This window comes from Macaca thibetana, chromosome 14 (genome assembly GCF_024542745.1).
Source record: "Macaca thibetana thibetana isolate TM-01 chromosome 14, ASM2454274v1, whole genome shotgun sequence".
Taxonomy (NCBI): Eukaryota; Metazoa; Chordata; class Mammalia; order Primates; family Cercopithecidae; genus Macaca; species Macaca thibetana.
In genome coordinates, this window is record NC_065591.1 from 16,243,004 (window position 1) to 16,266,371 (window position 23,368).

Genomic DNA, 23,368 nt, shown 5'->3' on the forward strand with positions numbered 1-23,368 from the left:
TGATTTGGTTCTCAGTTTAACATTACTGATGTTTAGAAGTGCTAGTGATTTTTGTACATTGATTTAGTAACCTAAAAATTTAGTGAATTCATTTATCAGCTCCAGGAGCCTTTTGACAGAGTCTTTAGAGTTATCTAGATATGGAATCATATAGTCCACAAAGAGAGATAGTTTGACTTCTTCTTTTCCTATTTGAGTGCCTTTTGTTTCTTTCTCTTGACTGATTGCTCTGCTTAGGACTTCTAGAACTATGTTGAACTATGGTGAGAGTGGGCACCCTTGTCTTGTTTCAGTTTTCAAGGGGGAATGCCTTCAGATTTTGCCCCTTCATTATGACATTGGCTGTGAATTTGTCATAGATTGCACTTATTTTGAGGTATGTTGCTTTGATGCTTAGTTTGTAGAGAATTTTTATAATGAAGGGATGTTGCATTTTATTGAAGGCTTTTCCTGCATCTATTGAGATCTTGTAGTTTTTGTTTTAAATGCTGTTTATGTGGTGAATGACATTTCATGATTTGCATGTATTGAACCAACTTTGCATCCAAAGAATGAAGCCTACTTGATCATGGTGAATTAACTTTTGAGGTGCTGTTGAATTTGGTTCACTGATGGTTTTGAATCTATGTTAATCAGGAATATTGGCCTGTAGTTTTCTTTTTTCGTTGTGTCTTTGCCAGGTTTTGGTATCAGATACCTGATGCTGGTTTCATAGAATGAATTGCAAAGGAGTCCTTCCTGCTCAATTTTTTGAAATAATTTCAGTAGAATTGGCACCAGCTCTTGCTTTTACATCTGGTAGAATTTGACTGCAGATACATTTGGTCTGCGCTTTGTTTTTGGTTGGTAGATTTTTAGTACTGTTTTCACTTCAGAACTTGATACCAGTCTGCTCAGGGTTTCAATTTCTTCCTTATTAAATTGGGAGTTTGTGGGTTGCTGGGATTTTATCCATTTTTTCTATATTTTCTAGTCTATTTGCATAAAAGTGTTCATAATATTCTCTGAGTATCTTTTGTATTTCTGTGGGATTGGTTGTAATGTCACCTTTGTCCTTTCTGGTTGTGCTTATTTGGATTTTTCCTGTTTTTTTTTTTTTTTACCTTAGTGAATCTAGCTAGCAGCCTACCAATCTTATTTATCCTTTCAATAAAACAAATTTTGGTTTCATTAATTTTTTATATAAATTTTTGGGTCTCAATTTTGTTCAGTTCTATTCTGATTTTAGTTATTTCTTGTCGTCTGCTAGCTTTGTGGTTGATTTGCTCTTGTTTTTCTAATTCCTCTACATGTGATGTTAGATTATTAATTTGACATCTTTCTACATGTTTCCTATTGTAGAAACATTAAATTTTGGTAGAACAGCTATGTGGGATGATTTGTTGTGCTGAATGTTAACAACTGGGGCTAATTTAAAAGAACTTTTTCCCTATCAATTTTAAAGCTTCTTTTACTTCCTTATTTCTGAAGCTGTAGATTAAAGGATTCAACATGGGAATAACAGTGCCATAAAATATAGAGGCCACTTTCATATTCTTCTGGGCATTATTAGAATGAGACTGTAAGTACATGTAAGAGAGTGTCCCATAGAAAATGGTGACTGTAGTCAGGTGGGAGGCACATGTGGAGAAGGATTTTTTCCTCCCTGCACTAGAAGACATTTTCAGGATGGTGGCCATGATGTAGATGTAGGAAAAGATGATGACCAACCCAGTGAACATCAAGTTAAATCCCACAAAGACAACAAGTAGCATGAGGTTGATGTCCAATACTGGAGCATGAAAGGGCAAGAATTGGGGGACCATCACAGAAAAAGTGATTGATGTTATTGGACTTGCAGAAAGACAGAGAAAATGTAAAACCTGTATGTACAGAGGCATTTATTGAGCCCATGATGTATGAACCAGCTACCAAATGGATGCAGACTCTTTGGGACATGATTATGGTATAGTGAAGGGGCTTACAGATTGCAACATAACGGTCCACTGCCATCATAGCCAGCAGATAACAGTCACTGGTTGCAAATGTTGCATAAACCAATAATTGTATCACACAGCCCCAAAATGATATAAAATTCTTTTCTTCCGTGAAGCTTTGGAGCAGCTTGGGAGTGATAGCAGAAGTGTAACAGATATCAACAAAAGCCAAATGTTGTAGAAAAAAGTACATGGGTGTTTGAAATCTGGAATCTGTGTTGATGAGTAAGATTATTCCAGTATTACCCGTTATGGAGGTCACATAGATGAGAAGGAATACAATGAAGAGGATATGCCAAAACTCTTGTTGGGCACCAAATCCCAGAAGACAGAATTCAGTCACTTCAGTGCTATTTCTTCGTGCCATGGCTACCAAAAGTCTAGAAAGGACCAAAAGAAGGACCCAGAAAAGAAGGGAATCTTTGAGACTTCTCGCAATGAAATGGCTCTATATTTCATGTCACTTTTTTCTATTTGGATTTTCATGACAAATACTCACAATAGTGTTATTTACATCTCAAATATAAAAATTTACTTACAGTCATCAAGTAAAGAGTGATTTACTTGATGAAAGAGGAAATGAATTTGTCTTCAAAATGAAAAAGTTTGTCTCAGAAGAAGACTGACTTCTAATGTGTGTAGTTCTTAGAAATATAGATGAACAATTTTTCAATATATTAAACAGGCATACATACCTAAAGTAATATTAAAACATAATTTTGTACCCCTTTAGAAGCCTATAATTATTCACAGCCACCTACTATTTTAATTTTGGATAAAGCTCTTGAAATTAGTTGAATAAATTACAGTTAAATTTCCCTAAATATGTTCACGCTTTACATATGTTTGAAGTCTTCAAAGTATCTTTGTATTAGTATCCTTAGAATGCAACTCCCATCTAGGTGATATTCTTTACAAGCAAAATAAACCTGTTATATAATGGATGTCTGAGAGCCTTACATTTTCTATTGCTTTTTTTTTTTTTTTTTTTTTTTCTGTTCTGTAGTGGAGGAACAAGAAAGCAGAAACAATTCTTTTCAATTTAACATTTAGTGAATATTGAGGTATATTAAGTTAGTATAAGTTTCTTCCTAGGGTAAATTTACTGTAAAATGAAAGAAATGCAGTCCTTTCAAAAAGTGTTTCTTTCATTTGGATAAACACTTACTAGAGGAAGCTTGAATAGGCCAGAAGTCTACTTCAGTTAGAATTGTGACAGAATAATGACATTTATCATATCAACTTGACTTTAATTATCTGGATTTAAATAAAATAATATGAAAATATGAGGATGCTTTTCAAGAGCTAAGGAAACTAGTGTAACCCCCTTCCAATCACGCACAGAATCTGTACATTTCTATGTTTATATTGAGCTAATTGTTGGCTGGTTCAATATGAAGTAGTTTGTTTCATCTATGTTGAAGGTGTTTTCTAATCAAATGGATGCTACAAAGAAAATGGCCAACGATCTAAGCTTTTTTTAAGCATTCATATTTGGTGGTACATGTGAAGGTTTGTTACATAGGTAAACTCATGCCATGGGGGGTTTACCCTAGCATTTTAAACATGCTTAACATATGGGTAGTGCTGGGTCTCTCAGGCTTCATTAATAGTCAACCTTGTGCAGTGGAAAGGAAATAGGTAACCCTGGTTTTGAATTTTTGTCTCACCAGTTAATGGAAAAAAGCATATAATTTCCTTTGGCCCTAGTTACTTCCCCTGCACAATGAGGATCACAGAACTCATCTAGAAGTTAATTATGTTCATTCACTTGTTTATAGTATCAATAACATGCATATTATATATAATAGAATATTATGTAACTTGCATTGAAAACAAATTAACAAAAATCTTCTAATAGCAAAATCAGGAAATAGAATTGTATACATTTCAGTAGATTTATATTATTTATTAATACCTAGTCTAAGGCAGAGAGATAAATATGTACTCTTATGGAGTCAAAAGAGAAAAGCATGTTGTAGAAAAATATGTAGATTTGGACCATTTGAAAAACTAAACTCTCCATCACTCTTAATGTCTCTTGCTTTCATTCTCTTTATTTATTTGTGGCTAAATGCCAGAAAATGTGCACACCAAATTTGAGTATAGTTATTCATGGGTGTGGCATTAGGTAAAAAAGAACATTATTTTGTAAACTTACGAACTTCTGAACTTTCACTTTTATAATGGGAATTCATGACCTTTATTGTTTTAAAAATGAAGAAAACTATATTTTATGTGGTCATTGATGCTCTAAAGTTGCCTCTGCCATTTCGTTATTTTAACGATTCTTTTTGTTTTTTGTTTCTCTCTTCTTTTTCCTGAGTTTCTGTGGGCCACTTGAACTTTTTCTTATAATCCCATTTTGGTGCAGTTATAGTGATTTTTTTTGTATAGTGTTTTTATTAGATATCTGTATAGCCCTTTTTAGTGGCTGCTCTAGCTGTTACATTATATGGGCATGGCTTGTTTTATTGTGCTTCACAGATATTGCATTTTTAAAAAATAAAATTAAAGGTTTGTGGCAATCCTGCATTAAGCAAGTCTATTAGCAGCATTTTCCAGCAGTGCGTGCTCATTTAATACCCTTGTGTCAGCATTTTTAGCAAAAAGTATTTTTATATAAAGGCATATACTTTTTTAGACATAATGCTATTGCACTTTTAATAGACTGCAGTGCAGTATAAACATAACTTTTGTATGCACTGGAAAACCAAAATATTTGTGTGACTTACTTTATTGTGAGAGTCACTTAATTGAGGTGGTCTGGAACGAAACCCACAATGTCTCTGAGGTATGTTTGTATAATCATAACTTGTGTCCATTTTACCAGTTTTAGTGACGTGTGGAAAGTTTACTTCCTTTTTCATTTCTTTACTGTCTCCCACTTATAAATATAATTGTCTTAACCATTTCCTCCACATACACTGAGAACTGCCTTAGACAGTGTTACAATTTTTGCTTCAACCCTCAATCATCATTTTAAAAACTCAAGATAGAATAAAAGACTGTCGTATTTTGCTCTTTCTACTTGCTTTTCTTTCTTTTTATTTTTTTGAGTCTCACTGTCGCCCAGGCTGGATGCAGTGGTGTGATCTCGGCTCACTGCAACCTCTGCCTTCCAGGTTCAAGTGATTCTCCTGCTCAGCCTCCCGAGTAGCTGGTATTACAGGTGCCCATCACCACACCCGGCTACTTTTTCTATTTTTAGTAGAGATGGCATTTCACTATGTAAGCCAGGCTGATCTCAAACTCCTGACCTCAAGTGATCTGCCGGCCTCAGCCTCCCAAAGTGCAGAGATTACAGGTATGAGCCACTGTGCCCGGCCTCTTTCCACTTTCTTAACCTTCTGATGTTTCATGGTTCTTTCATTTAATAACAACTAAAAGAAAGGATATGGAAGAGTGGATAGAAAAATGACATAATCATATTCTGTGTACAAGAAACTCACTTCAGATATAATGATACATGTAGGTTTGAAATAAAAGGAAGAAAACGTATCTCATGCAAACATTAATCAAAAGAATGAAAGTATGGCTATGTAAATATTAGATAAAGTATATTTTACAGCAAAGAATATTACCAAGGACAAAGAAGAACATTACATAATAACAAAAGTGCTAATCAAGAAGAAATAGCAATCCTAAATGTGTAGGCACCAAACAAGTAAACTACAACATATATAAAGGAAAAACTGAAAAAAATTGAATTGAGGTAAAGGCCAATCTATAATTGGGGATTTTAATATTCCTTTCTCAACAATTTGTAGGACTATATGGAAAATCAGCAAGGATATAGAAGAACTCGACACCTTCAGCCAACAGGATATCAGTGACAGTTATAGAACAGTCCATCTCACATGACTAGAATACATATTTTTTCCAGCACTTGTAGAATATATATCAAGATAGATTATACATAATCCATATAATTTTAGAAGAATGGAATTCACACAGTATGTGTTCCTGACCACAATGAGATTGAACAAGATATAAACAACAGACATGTAACAGGAAACTCTCCAGATGGTTGGAAACAAAACAATGCATTTATAAACAATCCTTGGGCCAAAGAGGTAGTCACAAGGGAAATACAAAATATTGAACTGGATGAAAATACAATACTTAAAATTTATGGGGTGCAGTGAAAGCAGTGTTTAGTGGGCATCCCATAGCACTAAATGCTTACACTAAAAAAGAGAAAAAGCCTCAAATCATCGATATAATCTTCTACTTGAAAAATATTGAAAAAGAAGAAAAAAATTTAAAATATGTAGAATAATAAATCTAAGAACAGAACTCAATGAACTGGAAAAAGAAAAACAATTTAAAACACTATGAAACAAGAAGTGGGTTTTGAAGAAAATCAATAAAACTGACAAACCTCTAGAAGGTCTGGCAAAGATAAAAGAGAGAAGATACAAATTACTAAGTCAGGAAAAAACGGAGGTATTACTACAGACTCTGCAGACAGAAAAAAATGATAGTAAGAGAATACTACAAACATTAGAAGCATAAACTAACCCATATGAAACTGATTATTTGAATAGCCATACAGCCACGAAGAGAATTGAATTTATAATTTAAAAACTTATAAAATATCACTGGAAAACTCACTGAATGTATAAAAAAGAATTAACTTAATTCTATACAATTTCTTTCAGAAAACAGATGTGAAAAGAACATTTTCCAACTTATTCTGTGAATCCCGTATTATCCTACTAGCAAAAGCAAACTAAATAGCACACAAAAAAGAAAACCATAGTTCTGTATCTTTAATGAATATAGACACAAAAGTCTTTTAAAAATTTAGCAAATAGAACTCAGCTATGCATATGAAATCATACACAATGGCCAAGTTGGGTATATTCAGGTCTAAAGAGAAAAATCACAGGATCATATACACTGATGAACAAAAAGAATTTGACAAAATTCAACATCTACTTAATATCTTAAAAATCTCTGAAAGCAAGGAAGAGAGGGCAATTTCCGCAACTGATGAAGAACATCTACATAAAAACCTATGACTAACATCCTACTTGATACAGACTAAATGCTTGCTCCTAAAATTGGGAACAGGTGAGGATACTCATTCTCTTCAGTGCTATTCAACAGAGTTTGGGAAGTTCTAGTCAAAGGAAAGGATATATAGGCATAAAAGTGATACAGATCAGAAAAGAAGAAATAAAACTTCCATTTGGAAGATGACATGATGGTTTATGTAGAAGATTCCAAGAATCTACCAAAAACTTCTTGAAGTAATAAGTGAGTTCAGAAAAGTTGCAGAATACACGACAGTTCTAAAAAATCCACACTATTTTCATAACAATGAACTTGTGGAAACTGGAATAAACACAACACCATTGATAATAGTTCAAAAAATGAAATACTTAGGTAGAAATATAACACAACTATTGTAGGACTTTATGATGAAAATTACAATTATGCTGATAAAAGAATCTACATAAATAGATACATTGTGTTTAGGAGATAAAAGACTCCATATAGTGGTGTCAGTTCTCCCCAAATTGATGTACAGGTTTAACACAAATGCAATCAATATCTCAGCATAGTATTTTTAGCGTGTGAACAAGAATATTCTAAATTTATAGGGAAGAGAAAAGAAGCTAGAATAGCTAATACGATTCTGAAAACAAAGAAGAAAATGAGATGAATCACTTTACCTAACACCAATATTTTTTCTCTATCTACAATAGTTAACACTGTGGAATTGGTGGAAAGATAGATACAAAGATGGAGCAAAATAGTGAATCCACAAATAGATCCACACATGTGCAGTCATTTGATTTTTGAGCAGGTTCAGTTCAATGGAGGAAGGCATTTTAGAAAATAGTGCTGAGACAACTGGATATTCATAGACAAAAACATGAACCCAAACCTAAAACTCATACCTTATGTAAGAATTAACTCAACATGAATCTTAGCTTTAAATGTAAAATATAAAACCATAAAACTTTTAGAGAGTAATCTAAGACAAAATATTTAGGGCAAAATTTTTAGGAGAGGTGTTGTGAAGAATTCTTAGACATGACATCAAAAGCACAATCCCCTCCTCAAAAATTCAACAATTGGATCTCATTAAAATTGAAACTTTTGCTCTGTTAAAGACCCAGTGAAGAGAATGAAAATCACCCTACGCTGGAAGAAAATATTTTCAAACAACATATGTGATAAAGGACATGTATTTAGAGAATATAAAGAACTCCCAAACAACAACATCAACAACAACAACAACAACAACATCAAATTAGAAAATGCCTGAATGACATGAACAGACATTTTACCAAAAAGTGCTATATGGATGGTAAATAAGCACATGAAAAGGTGTCCAACATCATTAGCCATTAGGGAAATGCAAAGTAAGAACAAAATGTGATATCACTACACTACCTGTGAGATGTCACTACAGAATGGCTAAAATAAGAAAAAGGTGACAATAGCAAATGCTGGGAAAGACTCAGAGTAACTGGATCTCTCATACATTGCTGGTGAAAATGGTGGTCACTCTGGAAAATAGTGTGGCAGTTTTGTAAAAAGCTGCTAGACATACACTTACCATCCAACCCAGTCCTTGGACTTGTGGGCAATTATATTTGCATAAAACTTATATTCACACGAAACCTGTACAAATTTTTTTATAACATTTTCATTTGTAGTAGCCAAAATCTGCAAACAATCAAATGCCCTACAGTAAATGAGTGATTTAACAATTTTATTACATCCATACTATGGAATATTTCCAAAAATAAAGAGAAATAAACTATTGATACACGCAGCAGCTCAGATGACTATCAAGGGCATTATTCTGAGTGTAAAAAAGCCAACATCAAGAGGACATATACTATATGATTCCATTTACAAAGCATTATGAAAATGATACAATTATAGAAATAGCGAACAGATTGGTGATGGCTAGACGTTGGGGTGGTAAGAGGAGGGGCATGGTGTGACCAGAAGGGGTACAAAGGAGACATGTAGAATCTGAGATCTGTGATCATCAAGTCTGTATCTTCACTGCAGTGGTAGCTCTATAAATCTACACACGTATGAAATGACATAGAGCTATATACACAACTGTCTCAGTATCAAAATCCTGTTTTGATGTCATATTGTAATTATGTAAGATTGAACCCTTGAGGAAAAAGTATATGAAGGATATTTGATCCCTTTCCCTATTACCTTTGGAACTTCCTGTGAATCTATAAATATTTCATAATAAAAAGTTAAAAAATGAAGAAGAAAAAGTAAAGTCTATTGTGCAGTGATATGAGGTTTAAGTGAGCAGATTTATGTAAATTTATGTAAATTTCTCAGCACAGGGCTGGGCATGGAAGGTATGCCCAGCAAATGACTTTAATAACAATGCAAATAATTCATTAAAGGCATATTATATTGATTGGTTAATTGAACAATCAGTTTATTCATTCAATCATTTGTTCATTCATGTTATTTTCCAGGTGATACTCAGACTGAATCAAACCCATCCCTTTATTTTCAGTAAATCACTAGGGATGAAGTCATTCCTCCTGGTTTTGAGGTGAAACATTCTGGGGCTTTGGCTAATCTTTTGCTCTAAAATTTTCACCATGCGCTGGCATGGTACATGGCAGATTTTGAAAAAAATGCTCTTTGCTTTGTTTTACTTACTTTGAGGTTGCCTACATGTTCTCTTTCTGCAACTGGCACTGATTGCTGATCAAGATCTCTCTTTTCAGTTCGTCCTCATCAGCAAGTACATAGCTGGGGTATAAGAGATCAATACCCACTCCCTGGAGAACCTGAGGTTCCAGGGGCTCAGATGTAATTGGGAAAAACAATGTTTGCTAGTTATTTTCTGCTGAAGCAAAGTTAAGCTCTCCAGAGGGAACAAAATTCTTGTTTTAATGCCATCAGGGACTTTTTGCCCCGCTATTGATAATTTGCTATTAACCTTCTTCCCTCCCTCTCTTTTATTCTTCCTCCATTTCTCCCCGCTTTATTTCCTTTCTTCCTGCTTTTATTTCTTCTTACCCCACCTTCTCTTTTTTTGGGTGGGTGATGAGTAACAAACCAAATGGCAAATTCATAAGTATAAAAGTGTATATAGTAAAAACCATGTCCACCTTCATCCCTAGATTTCTAATCTTCAGTTTCCTTCCCTGGAGATCACCATTGTTGCAAGCTCCTGTTATTCTTCCAGATATACAAGCCTTGCAGTGCATTTGAAAACATATTATAGTCATGTTCTTTGTTCACTCCCACAACAAAAGACGATGTATTATTCACATTGCTCAGCTTTCATTTCACTTAATGTTTTTGGGTGATTTGTCTCCATCAGTATGAAAAGAGAAGCCTCACTCTTTTTAATGTTTGTATTATATTTTATTGAACAGTTGCATTTATTAATCTGTTTAATCATACTGTTCCCCCATTGTTTGACATTTAGATTGTTTCCAATCTTTTGCTAATACAAACAATGTTACTGTAAATATTATTGTGAAGATATCTGTAGGCACAAAAGGTGTTTTGGAGAGGAAACTCAGTAAAGGGTATGATAATGATAACTTTTGATACTTATTGCCCAGCTACCCTCAAGAAGCTCTACCAGTTTATACCACTTCTATTAAACCTAGTGACTATTTCTCCAAATTCTAACAGATTATTACAAAACTTCTATAAAATTTGTCATTTTTATAGGTGAAAAATAATTTAATTTGTGTGTCCTTTTCTCATATGAGCCAGGTTGGATATCTTTTCATATTTCTATGAAGAATTACTTTTTTATTTTATGTGAATTATGTTATATATGTTGCCCTCCGAGAAAGTATTCTGTCTTTAAATTGATACCTTGAATTGCCCCCCTTTTGCCTCATGAAAAAGAATGAGGCAGTGTTTTGTATTATGCACAACGTTGCTATAAACTTTATTGTATGTGTTACTTGGTACAATTATTTTTCATGTATATTGCAGTAGTTTCCTGTTCCTATTGCTCCTGAACAAACTACTGCAGAGCAATTGCCACTTCCTCTTACTCAGGCCTAAAATTTTCCAAAGAAGGGCATACAAAACTAGCGTTTTTTTTTTTTTTCTTTTCTTATTGAGCACTTCAGAAATTAAGACTGATGGCATTTAGTATAAAATTTAAATATAAGTGTTAGCTGTTAGATCTAATCTTTCTGATCCACACTCTACCACTGAAAATGGAATTTGATTGAATTAACTAAAGGGGCAATCTAGCATTTGTTTTGCTTTGGATTACGGCTAGCCTGTCAAAGAATTTTCCTTTCACATACTGACTCCTGAATGACCTGATTCTGGGGGTGACAGCAGTGGTTAGGTGGGTACACAGTCTCCCTGAGGATGTTCAATGTAAAATCATAGCCTATTTTGTACAATAAGAAGTCTCTTAGAAAGCACCCAACTTTCTGAACATTTTGAAATTTTATTTTAGTTAAACATGTGATAACAATGTGCAGAGAAATGGATTCATCATCACCCTGCTTCATGACACACTGTTGCCATTGGCCCATGCATAGCCCCACTTAATATTAATTACATAGTAATTTATTAAGTGAATAATCCAGTCCAAAGTCTCAAAAATTATCTACAATATATACTTACCACTGTACTCTTTCTCTGTACTTTGCATTTGCTTACCCTCATCTTTACCTGCAAATAGCAACATTAGGAATGTTTCTTTGTATTCTTTTATTTTTTGATTTATAGCTTTACACACACACACAGACACACACATACACACACACACACACGCACCCCTGAAGCATATACTTTCTAGTTTGCCTGTTACTAAGTTAATGAAACATTTCTTCTGTTTTATTCTGTGATTTTTAAAAAAAAAATCAACAGTACTAAAACTTATCTGTTGTGTTGTTGTAGCAGTGGCTCATTCATTTTCACTGTGCAGAATATTCCATTACGTGATTAAAATCTAATTAATTTATCCCTTCATCTGTGTAGCAGCCACGTGAATGAATCTGTAGATCTCCTTCAGGAGTGTAAACGACCCAGGATCTCAGCTTCTCACTTTGAAATCCCTTGTAGTAGTTTTTCTGACACCGCACTTCCCGTGGGCTGCTCCTTGCTAATGTCTGTGTGCAGAATGGATTCGAAGGTAGACCCATAGCTGGGAGACACAGGACTCCTTTGTCAGTCCATTTTGGTTCAAGGATTTCTCAGTAACTTTGCTGAATTGTGCTTCTACTTCATGACCGTCTCACATGCTTCTGCTCCACCTTCTCTTCCTCTCTTCTTGACTTGGGGTCTGAGTTGCATCTTTCTTAGCTTTTCTCACTGTCTTCGCTATTACCTTTTACATAGGCATCCCCCTAACAAAATGTTTGCATATGTAGTCCCATCTTGGTGTCTGCTTTGTAGGACATTTTGCCAATGGATGTTGGAGTAGTTTCCAGATTTTTCTACTATACATAATATTGCTATACACTTTGTGCAGGTTATTTGGTACAGTTAGTTTTCATAAGTATTGCAGTAGTTTCCTATTCCTGCTGCTTCTGTAACAAACTACGACAGAGTACTTACTGCTACAGAATACTTGCTACTTCCTCTTCCTCAGGTCCAATGACGTCGTCACTATAGTGAACCAGAGCAATGTTCTACAGTTTTCCAGATGATCAAGGTCCCATAGGCTACACTGTGGCTGAGGAGAGTTCAGATAGCCCTGCGAATTTTGGGGAATCTTTGGTGATAGCTATGCTCGGAGAATGTACATTGCTTCTGAACTTGCTTCCTGATAAGTGTGGAAAAGAAAACATTTCCAAATTAGTGCCAGTGAATACTTCCAGAGGCTGTTTGCTCCAGTAACAATTGCACATCTGGGATGGCAACTAGATTGGTGCTTCCATTAGGCTAAGATTGTAATAGTCTATTTCCTGCCATAATCAGTGTGGCATAGTTCCTGGACTGGTGGATTAATTGGGGATATTGATGGCAGCAGCCGCTCCTGATGGCCAGCTGCTTCCATCACACCAGCTACAGCAGGGAGTTGTGGCTGGGGCTACATGCTCCGTGGAGCCAGCGGAAGCTGGGGACAAGTGGGAGCCCTGCCCCTTTCGAATTAGGGTGAGAGCTCCCTGGGTGTCATTGCTGCTGCCCAAACCATGGCTGCAAAGGGCCTCTCACTCCATGGAGAGGGCAGGATCCCTGGCTTCTCCCCCCAGCCCTGTACAGCTGCAACCACCCAAACCACAGCTGCAGACTCAGGCATCCCTTCACTCTTGAGGTCCCAGGAAGGCCCTATGCACCTAGCAGGCTTGGAAGTGCCTGCTTTCACTGCCTGGCTTCTCCCTGCTGTGGGTGCCCACTATGATCTCAGAGCAAAGTCAGTGCCAAGTCCAGGGGTTGTGAATGGCAGCAGGATGCAGCCAGATTTCTGGGCAGAAGAGTACACCCCATGTTCAGGCCAGGGAGGGCCAGAAAGCTTGGACTGGGCTGCGACTCCCACTGACCAGAGGGGGATCTTGTGGTGTATTTTCTGGGCCTACCCATGGCTCCCCATGGACCAGTCAGCATGCACTGTCTCCCATCTGAGGCCCATAAAAGTCCTGGGCTCAGCCAGAGCTTGGCAGGTGATGGGACAACCAGGTGCAGAGAGCAGCTACTCTCTCTGCTGATAGCAGGACACGTCAGGATGACCACCAGGAGAGAGAAGCTGCCCACTCGAGAGCCTGCTATCTGCTGAAAGCTGGGAAGACAACCAGATAACTTGCTGCAGAGAGAAGCTTCCCACTCCAGGGTCTCCTCTATGCTAGGATCTGAACTCTCATCAGGACACCCTGGCTGCAGAAAGGTACTACCCCATGCGAGTCTGCTGTGAACTGTTCTATTGCTCAATAAAGCTCCTCTGTATCTTGCTCACCCTCCATTTCTCTGCGTACCTGTTGCCGGAAGTCAGGGAACCCAAATGGAGGGACCGGCTGAAGCCACAGCAGAAGAACATAAATTGTGAAGATTTCATGGACATTTACTAGTACCCCAAATTAATACTTTTATAATTTCTTATGCCTGTCTTTACTGCAATCTCTGAACGTAAATTGTGAAGATTCATGGACATTTATTACTTCCCCAATCAATATTCTTATAATTTCCTATGCCTGTTTTTACTTTAATCTCTTAATCCCGTCATCTTTGTAAGCTGAGGATGTATGTCGCCTCAGGATCCTGGGATGATTGCATTATCTGCACAAATTGTTTGTAGAGCATGTGTGTTTGACCAATATGAAATCTGGGCATCCAAAAGGAACAGGATGGCTGTGATTTTCAGGGAACAAGGGAGATAACCACTGGGCCTGACTGCCTGAGTGGTCAGACAGAACAGAGTCATATTTCTCTTCTTACAAAAGTGAATAGGAGAAATATTGCTGAATTCTTTTTCTCAGCAAGGAGCAGTCCTGAGAAAGAGAATGCATTCCTAGGGGAAGGTCTCTAAAATGGCCACTCTGGGAGTGTCTGTCTTATACAGTTGTAGATAGGGATGAAATAAACCTTGGTCTCCTGTAGTGCCCCCAGGCCTATTAGGATTAGGAAATTCCTGCCTAGTAAATTTTAGTCAGACCCGTTGTCTGCTTTCAAACCCTGTCTCCTGATAAGATGTTATCAATGACAATGCATGCCCAGTGGGACATGAAACTTCATCAGCAATTCTAATTTCACCCTGGTCCTGTGATCTCGCTCTGCCCCCATTTGCCTTGTGATATTTTATTGCCCTTGAAACATGTGATCTCTGTGACTCACACCCTATTCATACACCCCTCACCTTTTGAAATCCATAATTAAAACTTGCTGGTTTTGCGGCTCAGAGGGTATCACAGAACCTGCTGACATGTGATGTCTCCCCTGGACACCTTGCTTTAAAATTTCTTTCTTTTGTACTCTTTCCCTTTATTTCTCAGACCAGCCAACATTTAGGGAAAATAGAAAAGAACCTATGTTGAAATATTGGGGGCTGGTTCCCCCGATATGTAACCACATTCTTCCTGGTCGCAGGACAAGAACTCGGGACCCACTGAATAGTGGAGCTAAAAAAGCTATTACACAAATGGAGCTGAAACATGCCCCTTGCTTGCCATGTGGTGGGTGAAGAGAAGGAAAGAAGAGGTTCAGCCTCTTTGGGAGCACAAACTTAGGAGCTTCCTGAGCCAGGGCTGTGCCTCCCTCTATGGGGTCCTGTGGTGCCTGGCATCTCCAAGCTTCCAGGTGCCACTCAGTTCCCTGGTGCCAGCCAGGAAAGCTGCTTGCAGTGTGCCTGGGCCAGACACAGCCTCACAGAGAGCCAGTTCCTGTGCCAGCACCTAGAGTTTCCTCCCATGCTGCGGCAGCTCGCATGTCTGACTGCACAGTTGCTGGACCCCATGCTTGCTCATATGCCCCTCACCACTCCACACCTGACTTGCCCTTGGCAGGAGTGGGATCCAGGCTGGTAGCATAAGCTGAGTGCCGCCTGCCAGACCGAGTTGGTGGAATGAGCCCAGTGGGCCCAAGCAAAACTCAGGCAAAGGTGCTGCTAGCCAGAGGTTTCAGGTCAGAAAAGCAACACCCCAAGGATCCTGTAACAATATGATGAGGATCACTATCTAATCTAAGTCTTACAGAGTGGCACTATTCTACTCCATTCCACTCCATCTGGAATAATTCTGATGTACTGTTATGTTTGCCATCCCCCCCAAATCACTTCCTCATTCACTGTAGTGATAGATAACCATTATCTTCTGCCTCATAGAAGATTGGGCACCAATATCCTTGGCAGTACGATATTGGCAGTAGAACCAATATCCTTGGCAGCAGCCTGACTTGTTTCTTAACTGTACTGTTAAATTATCTATGCAAAGAATCATGTGTCAGGTGTTGAGGATTAATCTATGAAATGTGTAATAGTTCTGGTGAGGAATGATGGAGACATCACACATGCATCCACTGCCAAGATTACCGACTACTCCGCTAGGCTAAGTGACAGCTCTGGCCATGTTCTTCTTGGTGTCTATACTTCCTGTATTGCATTAGATCCTTCTGCCCATATGTCTTTGTGGCACATACACACACACATACATACCCACAAACTTGACCTCAAAAATCAAAAGGAAACATTACTAATAAAAACCCAACAATCCTTGGAGGTTCCTGATAGCTTGCTCAAGCTACCAGGCTGGTTTCACATATTTTATTCCATAAGCTGTGTATTGAAAAACTGATAACATTAAGACGTTGAAGAGCTGAGGGAATTAACCTGCTCACCTGTATCCTGTTGCTCTTTTATTCTACTTTTCTGCATATAAAATGACAGACATGTACTTTCTGTGTGTTTATTTACAATAACACTGTTCAATGTTGTTATAGGCAGTTGCTTCACCCAGTAAGCTCAGCAAAGCTCTTGTTGCGGCCTCACTTTTCACCTGCGAAACAGCTGTGCTGGACTGCAGCTGACTACTGTCAACTCCTGTGAGAGTGCTCTGTCTAGATTTCTGGTCTCTCCTTTCCACTTTCATTTGTCCATTTATTTCTTCAACAAATGTTCATTCAGATACTACAATGTGCTAAGAATATGCTGGATGTTGGCAATCCAATGTTGAGCAAATATTTTCCTCCCCTTCATGTTCCATATTAGTGAGGACATTCATCTTTCCTGGTGGCAGGATGAGTCACGCCATTATTCAGAGCCAATAAAGAAAGAAATTAATTAACCACCCATAACATCTAGATAATACCAGATAACTTCTAGAAAAATGTTACAACATTTTCTGTGTGATTTGGCATCTCCCTATCTTTTTTTTTTTTTTTTTTTTTTTTGAGACGGAGTCTTGCTCTGTCACCCAGGCTGGAGTGCAGTGGCCGGATCTCAGCTCACTGCAAGCTCCGCCTCCTGGGTTTACGCCATTCTCCTGCCTCAGCCTCCTGAGTAGCTGGGACTACAGGCGCCCGCCACTGGGCCCGGCTAGTTTTTTGTATTTTTAGTAGAGACGGGGTTTCACCGTGTTAGTGTTAGCCAGGATGGTCTCGATCTCCTGACCTCGTGATCCGCCCGCCTCGGCCTCCCAAAGTGCTGGGATTACAGGCTTGAGCCACCGCGCCCGGCCCTCCCTAACTATCTTTACAGAGAGAGTGTTTTCATTTAATTCCTTTCTGCTTGAATGGTGATCAGAAACTTTAAAACTAATAGTGTCAGTATCTCTTGGGAAGCAATTTTTAGCCCCAGGAGATATTTCTATTATATTTTCCAATATTAAAGAGCTTACCTATTTAAAAAAAAAACAGCATTGGTTTATAATGTGAATATGTTCCCTATTTTACTTTACTTTTTAATAATTTCAATTTTTATTCTAGATTTGAGGTTTCATGCACAGGTTTGTTATATGGGTGTGTCGCAAGATGCTGAGGTTTGGGATGTGAATGATCCCATCACCCAGGTAGTGAGTATAGTGATATGGACAGGAGACAGAGAAATACTGGGTAGAAGAGGGCAGTGCATTGGCAAAGACCCCACCTTTAAGGCTGGAGACCCACCAGAAATAAGTGAAAACAGGAATTTCTGTTTCTGTACCCAAAAAGTGGCCTTTTGGCCTGCTATGCCCCCCTATCCTATACTCATATAAGTTCTGAACCCCAGACTCCAGAGGCAGACAAGGAGATGAGGAGACGACAGAAGACAAATGGAAGAGAGGCACAGCAGAGAGAGAAGAGAAGGAACATCTGAATGCCGAGAGGAATTAGACTGGGGGCTGTTGAAGGGGAGTTTGGCCACTGGATGGCCAAAACTCCAGGGGAAGATCATCTTCCCACTCCGTTGCCTTTCCAGCTCCCCATCCATCTTGCTGAGAATTACCTCCACTACTCAGTAAAGCCCTGCATTCATTTTTCAAGTTTGTGTGTGACCCAATTCTTCTGGGATGCTGGGCAAGAGCTTGGGATACAGAAAGCTGTCACGCTGGCCCTGTGCCCTCACAAAAAGGCAGAGCGTCCTTTGAACTGGTTAACACTTAAGCCATCTGCAGATGACAAGGCTAAAAGAGCACTGTAACACTGGGGCCACAGGCACCCAACCCTAGATACTACTGTGGGGCCGGAGCTCAAAGCACTCACCCCAGCTCCTGCACCTGACTGTCTGTGTGCTCCCCCTCTTCCTCCCATCAGGGGTTTGAACAGTGGTGGTGACCGAAACTGTAAGTCACACCCTTATTGCACATCCTGCAAGGGGAATCAGGGAACTCTCCCATTTCATTTGGGGCTCCATCTGAGATACAAAGAAAGGTGAGTTAAAATGCGGATCGGTGTCTTTTCCAAGACACTGCCACCTCTCTCTTTCCTACAGATAAAAAGAACTTTGACTATGTTTCTCTTCAGAGATGTCTACCCACCACAGAACTGGAGTAAAGCTCTAGGGCAACCGGATGCATTTTTTTTTTTTTTTTGGAAGGCCCCAAGACTAAACTCTGTTGGCCAAGACCCCCAGATTTTGCCTGGTGTCTTTACTTCTCTCAAGGTTTGAAATGCCCCTTATCTCTTCCCTTATAATGTTAAGGGTTTTGCTACAGACTGCAACAATGATACTAAATATAATGAGCATTTGGCTCAGCCATCAAAGGTGAAATACAGAACAATGTGGTTTCTGTTTATTCTTAGAGGTACCATCTCCATCCTCAACCTGACAGCCACAGACGTGCAGCATATGACACCTCTTCTCCTCGCCCACCCCCTTCCTGGCTTGGGTGCCTGGGTGTGTCCACAGCATTCATAAGCCATGCTCAATGGCCACAAGGGTGGGGGAAAACCATAACTGCTGCTGGGGCCTCATGTGGCCAGCTGGCCAGCACTTCCCGCCTGCCATGCCAATGGAACTTTTCCTCCCCTGGCCAAGAAGGTCACCCTGGACTGAACCAGGTGAAGGATACAGTGATAAAGGAACCTATTTGCACTGAGCAAGGTGTTTTTCCCCCAGGACCTCCCACTTTTGCCTCTTAAGCTGTATTTTTCTTTTCTAAATGAGAGAGTTCCTATCCCCAGCACTCTGCTTATGATAGGAAACATAATGGAGGAGCGACCCCTGCTGGCTGATAACTGCAAATTCAACAGGGCTAATTTGAGACCATCTAGACAGATACAGACAGCCCCCGAAATACCTTTTTTTTTTGTCTCAGATTCGATTCCAGGTTTCAGGCTGAATCCTTAGAAAGGAAAACCAGATCTGAGGAATCCAAAGCCAGGCAACAGGCACAATGTGAATGGGCAGGACCAATTCCTGCTGACTAAACTCCCCACCACATGGAAGGAGGCCATGCTCCATAACATAAATGAGCCCCAGGGAACTCAAAGGTTGCCAGCAGTAGGGAGGATGGAGGCATAGGTGAGGGCAAATAATTCCTATTCTCTAGGCCTTCCCTGCATCATGGGTACATGTCACATTGGCATCCATGGGTGGCACCTGCCAAGGTCTCCAGGACTCAGGGACAAAAGATGGAAGAGAAAAAGGGGACACTTGTTTTCTGTCTCCTTCAAAGAAGGAAGGGAAATGAGAGTCACCTCTATTTCCTTGTCTTTCCGAATGGGCAACCAGCTTTTTTCACCACCCTTTGCTTATATTCCTTTGGAGTGTATCCTAAACCACTGGGACTGCTTTGACCATCAGAATCTGGAAGAAAAATGCCTCATAGCCCTCTGCACAGAGGTTTGGTGAAATTATGAAGGACTGGGTCTGCCTTAGGAAGGAACAATTTATTTCAATACCATCCCACAGTGTTACCTTTTCTGTAGATGTGCAGACAGATGGTCTGAGACCCCATATTTTCAGGCTTTCTATAACTTGCAGAACAACCCAGACCTTTGCTGACAGTGTAGGATTAATCCAGCCCTCATGTTAGCCATCTCAGGAAAGTCTGCAAGGGGCAAGCCAAGGAAACTAAAAATACAAATTCCAGAGGCACCCTTAGCAGAGGAGCCAGCTCCTTCCAGCCCTGCTCCTCCAGGTTCACTCTGACTTCCCTATCCAGCTTCGGCCTTACACTTGCCCCCGCTTAGAAATCCCCACCATAGACAAATACCAGTCTTACTCTTGCCCCTCCAACAGATGCCTGGTGAACTTTGCCTCAGTCAGGTCCAAGTCCCCTTCTCCTTTTAAGAGTTAAAACAAATTAAGGGGGATCTCGGCAAGTTTTCAGATGATCCCGATTAATGTATAGAGGCTTCCCAGAATTTCACCGAATAATTTGAACTCTCCTGGAGAGATGTTATGTTACTTTTGAATTAGACCCTGATAGGGACTGGGAAGCAGGCCACTCTGCAAGCAGCAGAGAGATTTGGGGATGAACTTTGTATCACATATAGTATCAGGGAAAGGGGTGGAATCCTCTAACTGGAAGAGAAGCAGTACCAATGGTACAATTATTTTTCATGAAGTTTGCACTAGTTTTCTGTTCCCATTGCTTCTGTAACAAACTAGCACAGGGAACTTGTAACTTCCACTTTCTCAGATCCAATCATGTCTAAAGTGGAGTGGAGTGATGCTCTACAGGTTTTTTAATGGTCAAGGTCCAATAGGCTACACTGTGGCTTAGGAGAGTTCAGATAGCCCTGGGAATGATTGGGAATGTTTCGTGATATCTATGCTAAGAGAATGCATCTTGCTTCTGAACTTGCTTCCTGATACATGTGGAAAAGAATGTATTTCCAATGTAGTGCCAGGGCATAGTACTAGAGGCTGTTTGTTCCAGTAACAATTGCACATCTGGTACAGTGACTGAGATTGGTGCTTCCACTTGGCTGAGATTGTGGTAGTCAATTTTCTACCAGTATCTGTTTGGATTTTGTAGGTCCTGGACTGGTGAGTTAAATGAGGATATGATGAGGACCGCCACCTAATTTAAGTCTTAGAGAATTGCACTATTCAACTCCATTCCACACCACCTGGCATCATTCTGATTTACTATTATGTTTACTATTCCCCAAAATCACTTTCCCTTTTACTGTAGTGGTAGATGACCATTATCTTCTGCCTCATAGAAGATTGAGCATCAATGTCTTTGGCATTAGGATACTGGCAGTAGGATATTACAGCTCCAATATCCTTGAAAGCAGTGTGACTTCTTTCTTAACTGTGCTAATAAGTTATTTATGCAAATAATCATGCCAGATGTTAAGGATTAATTCATAAAATACATAGTTTTCTTGGTGGGGAATGATGGAGACACCACACATGCATCCACTGCCAAAATTACCCACTACTACTCTGGGTTAAGTGATAGCTCTGCCCCCGTTCTCCTTGGAGTCTATAACTCCTGTATAACATTAGATATTCTGCCCTTGTGTCTTCTGTGACACATACATACAAATAAAAAGAAAACATTATTAATAAAAACCCAGCAATTCTTAGAGATCCCTGATATCTTGCTCAAGCTACCAAGCTGATTTCACATATTTTATTCCATAAACTGTGTATTGAAAAACTGATAATGCTAAGACACTGAGGCACTGAAGGAATTGACCTGGTCACCTGTATCCTGTTGCTCTTTTATTCTACTCTTCTGCATATAAAATGACAGACATGTACTTTCTGTGTGTTTATTTACAACAACATTCTTCCATGTTGTTACAAGTAGTTGCTTCACCCAGTAAGCTTGGCAAAGCTCTTGCTGCTGGTTCACTTTTCAACCCAGAAACAGCTGCACTGAACTGCAGCTGACTCCTCTCAACTCCACTGAGAGCACTCTGTCTAGATTTATGGTCTTTCCTTTCTGCTTTCTTTTGTCCATTTATTCCTTCAACATATGTTTGTTTGTTTGTTTACTTATTTATTCTTTGAGACAGAGTCTCGCTCTGTGGTCCAGGCTGGAGTGCAGTGACAATCTTGGCTCACTACAACCTCTGCCTCCATGGCTCAAGTGATTCTCCTGCCTCAGACTCCTGAGTAGCTGGGACTACAGGCCTACACCACCATACCTGGCTAATTTTTTGTATTTTTCGTAGAGACAGATTTTAGCCATATTGGCTAGGCTGGTCTCAAACTCATGACCTCAGGTGATTCACCCACCTCAACCTCCCAAAGTGCTGGCATTACAGGTGTGAGCCACCACGTCCAGCCAACAAATGTTTATTGATCAACTACAGAGTGCTAAATATGCTGGATGTTGGGGATCCAATGCTGAGCAAGTTGGACTGCTCACCTTTATGTTCTGTGTTGGTGGGAATGTTCATCTTTCCTTATGGCAGCATGGATCACACCATCTTTCAGAGCCAATAAAGAAAAAAATTAACCATCAGATAGAAAGATGTTACAGCATTTCCTGTTTAATTAGGCATCTCCCTAAACTATCTTTACAGACAGAGAGTTTTCCTTTAATTTCTTTTTGCTCTAATGGTGAAGTCGTCAGATACTTTAAAACTGTGTTGTCAATATTTCCTGTGAAGCATTTTTCAACTCCAGGAAATATTTCTGTTATATTTTCCAAAATTTAACAGCTTATCTATGGAAATAAGTGCATTGGTTTATGATGTAGGCGTGTTCTTTATTTTGTTTTTTATAATTTTTATAATTTATAAAATCAACTTTTATTTTAGATTCAGAAGTTCATGCACAAGTTTGTATATTGCATGATGCTGAAGTTTGGGATATGAACAATCCTGTCTCCCAGGTAATGAGTATAGTACCCAACAGTTAGTTTTTAAACCCTTGCCCCACTTGCTGCCTTGCACCCTAGAGTCCCTAGTGTTTATTGCTCCCATTTTTGTGTCCTTGTGTACTCAATGTTTAGCTTCCGTTTATAAGTGAGCACATTCAATATTTGCTCTCCTGTTCCTGCATTAATTCACTTAGGATAATGATCTCTAGCTATATTCATGTGACTGCAAAGGATATGAATTTGTTCATTTTTATGGTGGTGTGGTATTTCATGGTATATATGTACCACATTTTCTTTACCCAATCCACCATTGATGGGCACTTAGGTTGATTGTATTGTTGCTATTGTGAATAGTGCTGTGATGAACATGCCAGCACATGTGTCTTTTTGGTAGAAAAAAATATTTTCTTTTCAATATATATCCAGTAATGGGATTACTTGGTCGAATGATAGTTTTAAGTACTTTCAGAAATCTACATACTACTTTCCACAGTGACTGAACTAATTTAGATTCCCAACAACAGTGTGTAAGTATTGGCTTTTCTTTGCAGCCTCACTAGCATCTATTGGTTTTATTCTTGACTTTTTTAATAATAGCCATTCTGACTGGTGTGTGATGGCTGTCTCATTGTGGTTTTGATTTGCATTTTTCTGGTGATTAGTGATGTTAAGCATTGTTTTCATATGTTTGTTAGTCGATTGTATATCTTTTGAGAAGTGTTTGTTCATGTCCTTTGTCCACTTTTTAATAGGGTT

General features: G+C 39.0%; 2 protein-coding genes across 2 annotated transcripts in view; one reads left to right on the forward strand and one right to left on the reverse strand.

The window, feature by feature from the left end:
* The window catches only part of LOC126936113 (olfactory receptor 5M1), a 270,162-nt gene that overhangs the window by 36,184 nt on the left and 210,610 nt on the right, over nucleotides 1-23,368 (forward strand). The window lies entirely within an intron of this gene.
* Nucleotides 1,413-2,867, reverse strand: LOC126936160 (olfactory receptor 5AK2-like). The gene is given in 2 exon segments (XM_050758616.1): nucleotides 1,413-1,766; nucleotides 1,768-2,867. Coding segments are annotated over 2 exon segments (930 nt in total). The 5' UTR covers nucleotides 2,344-2,867.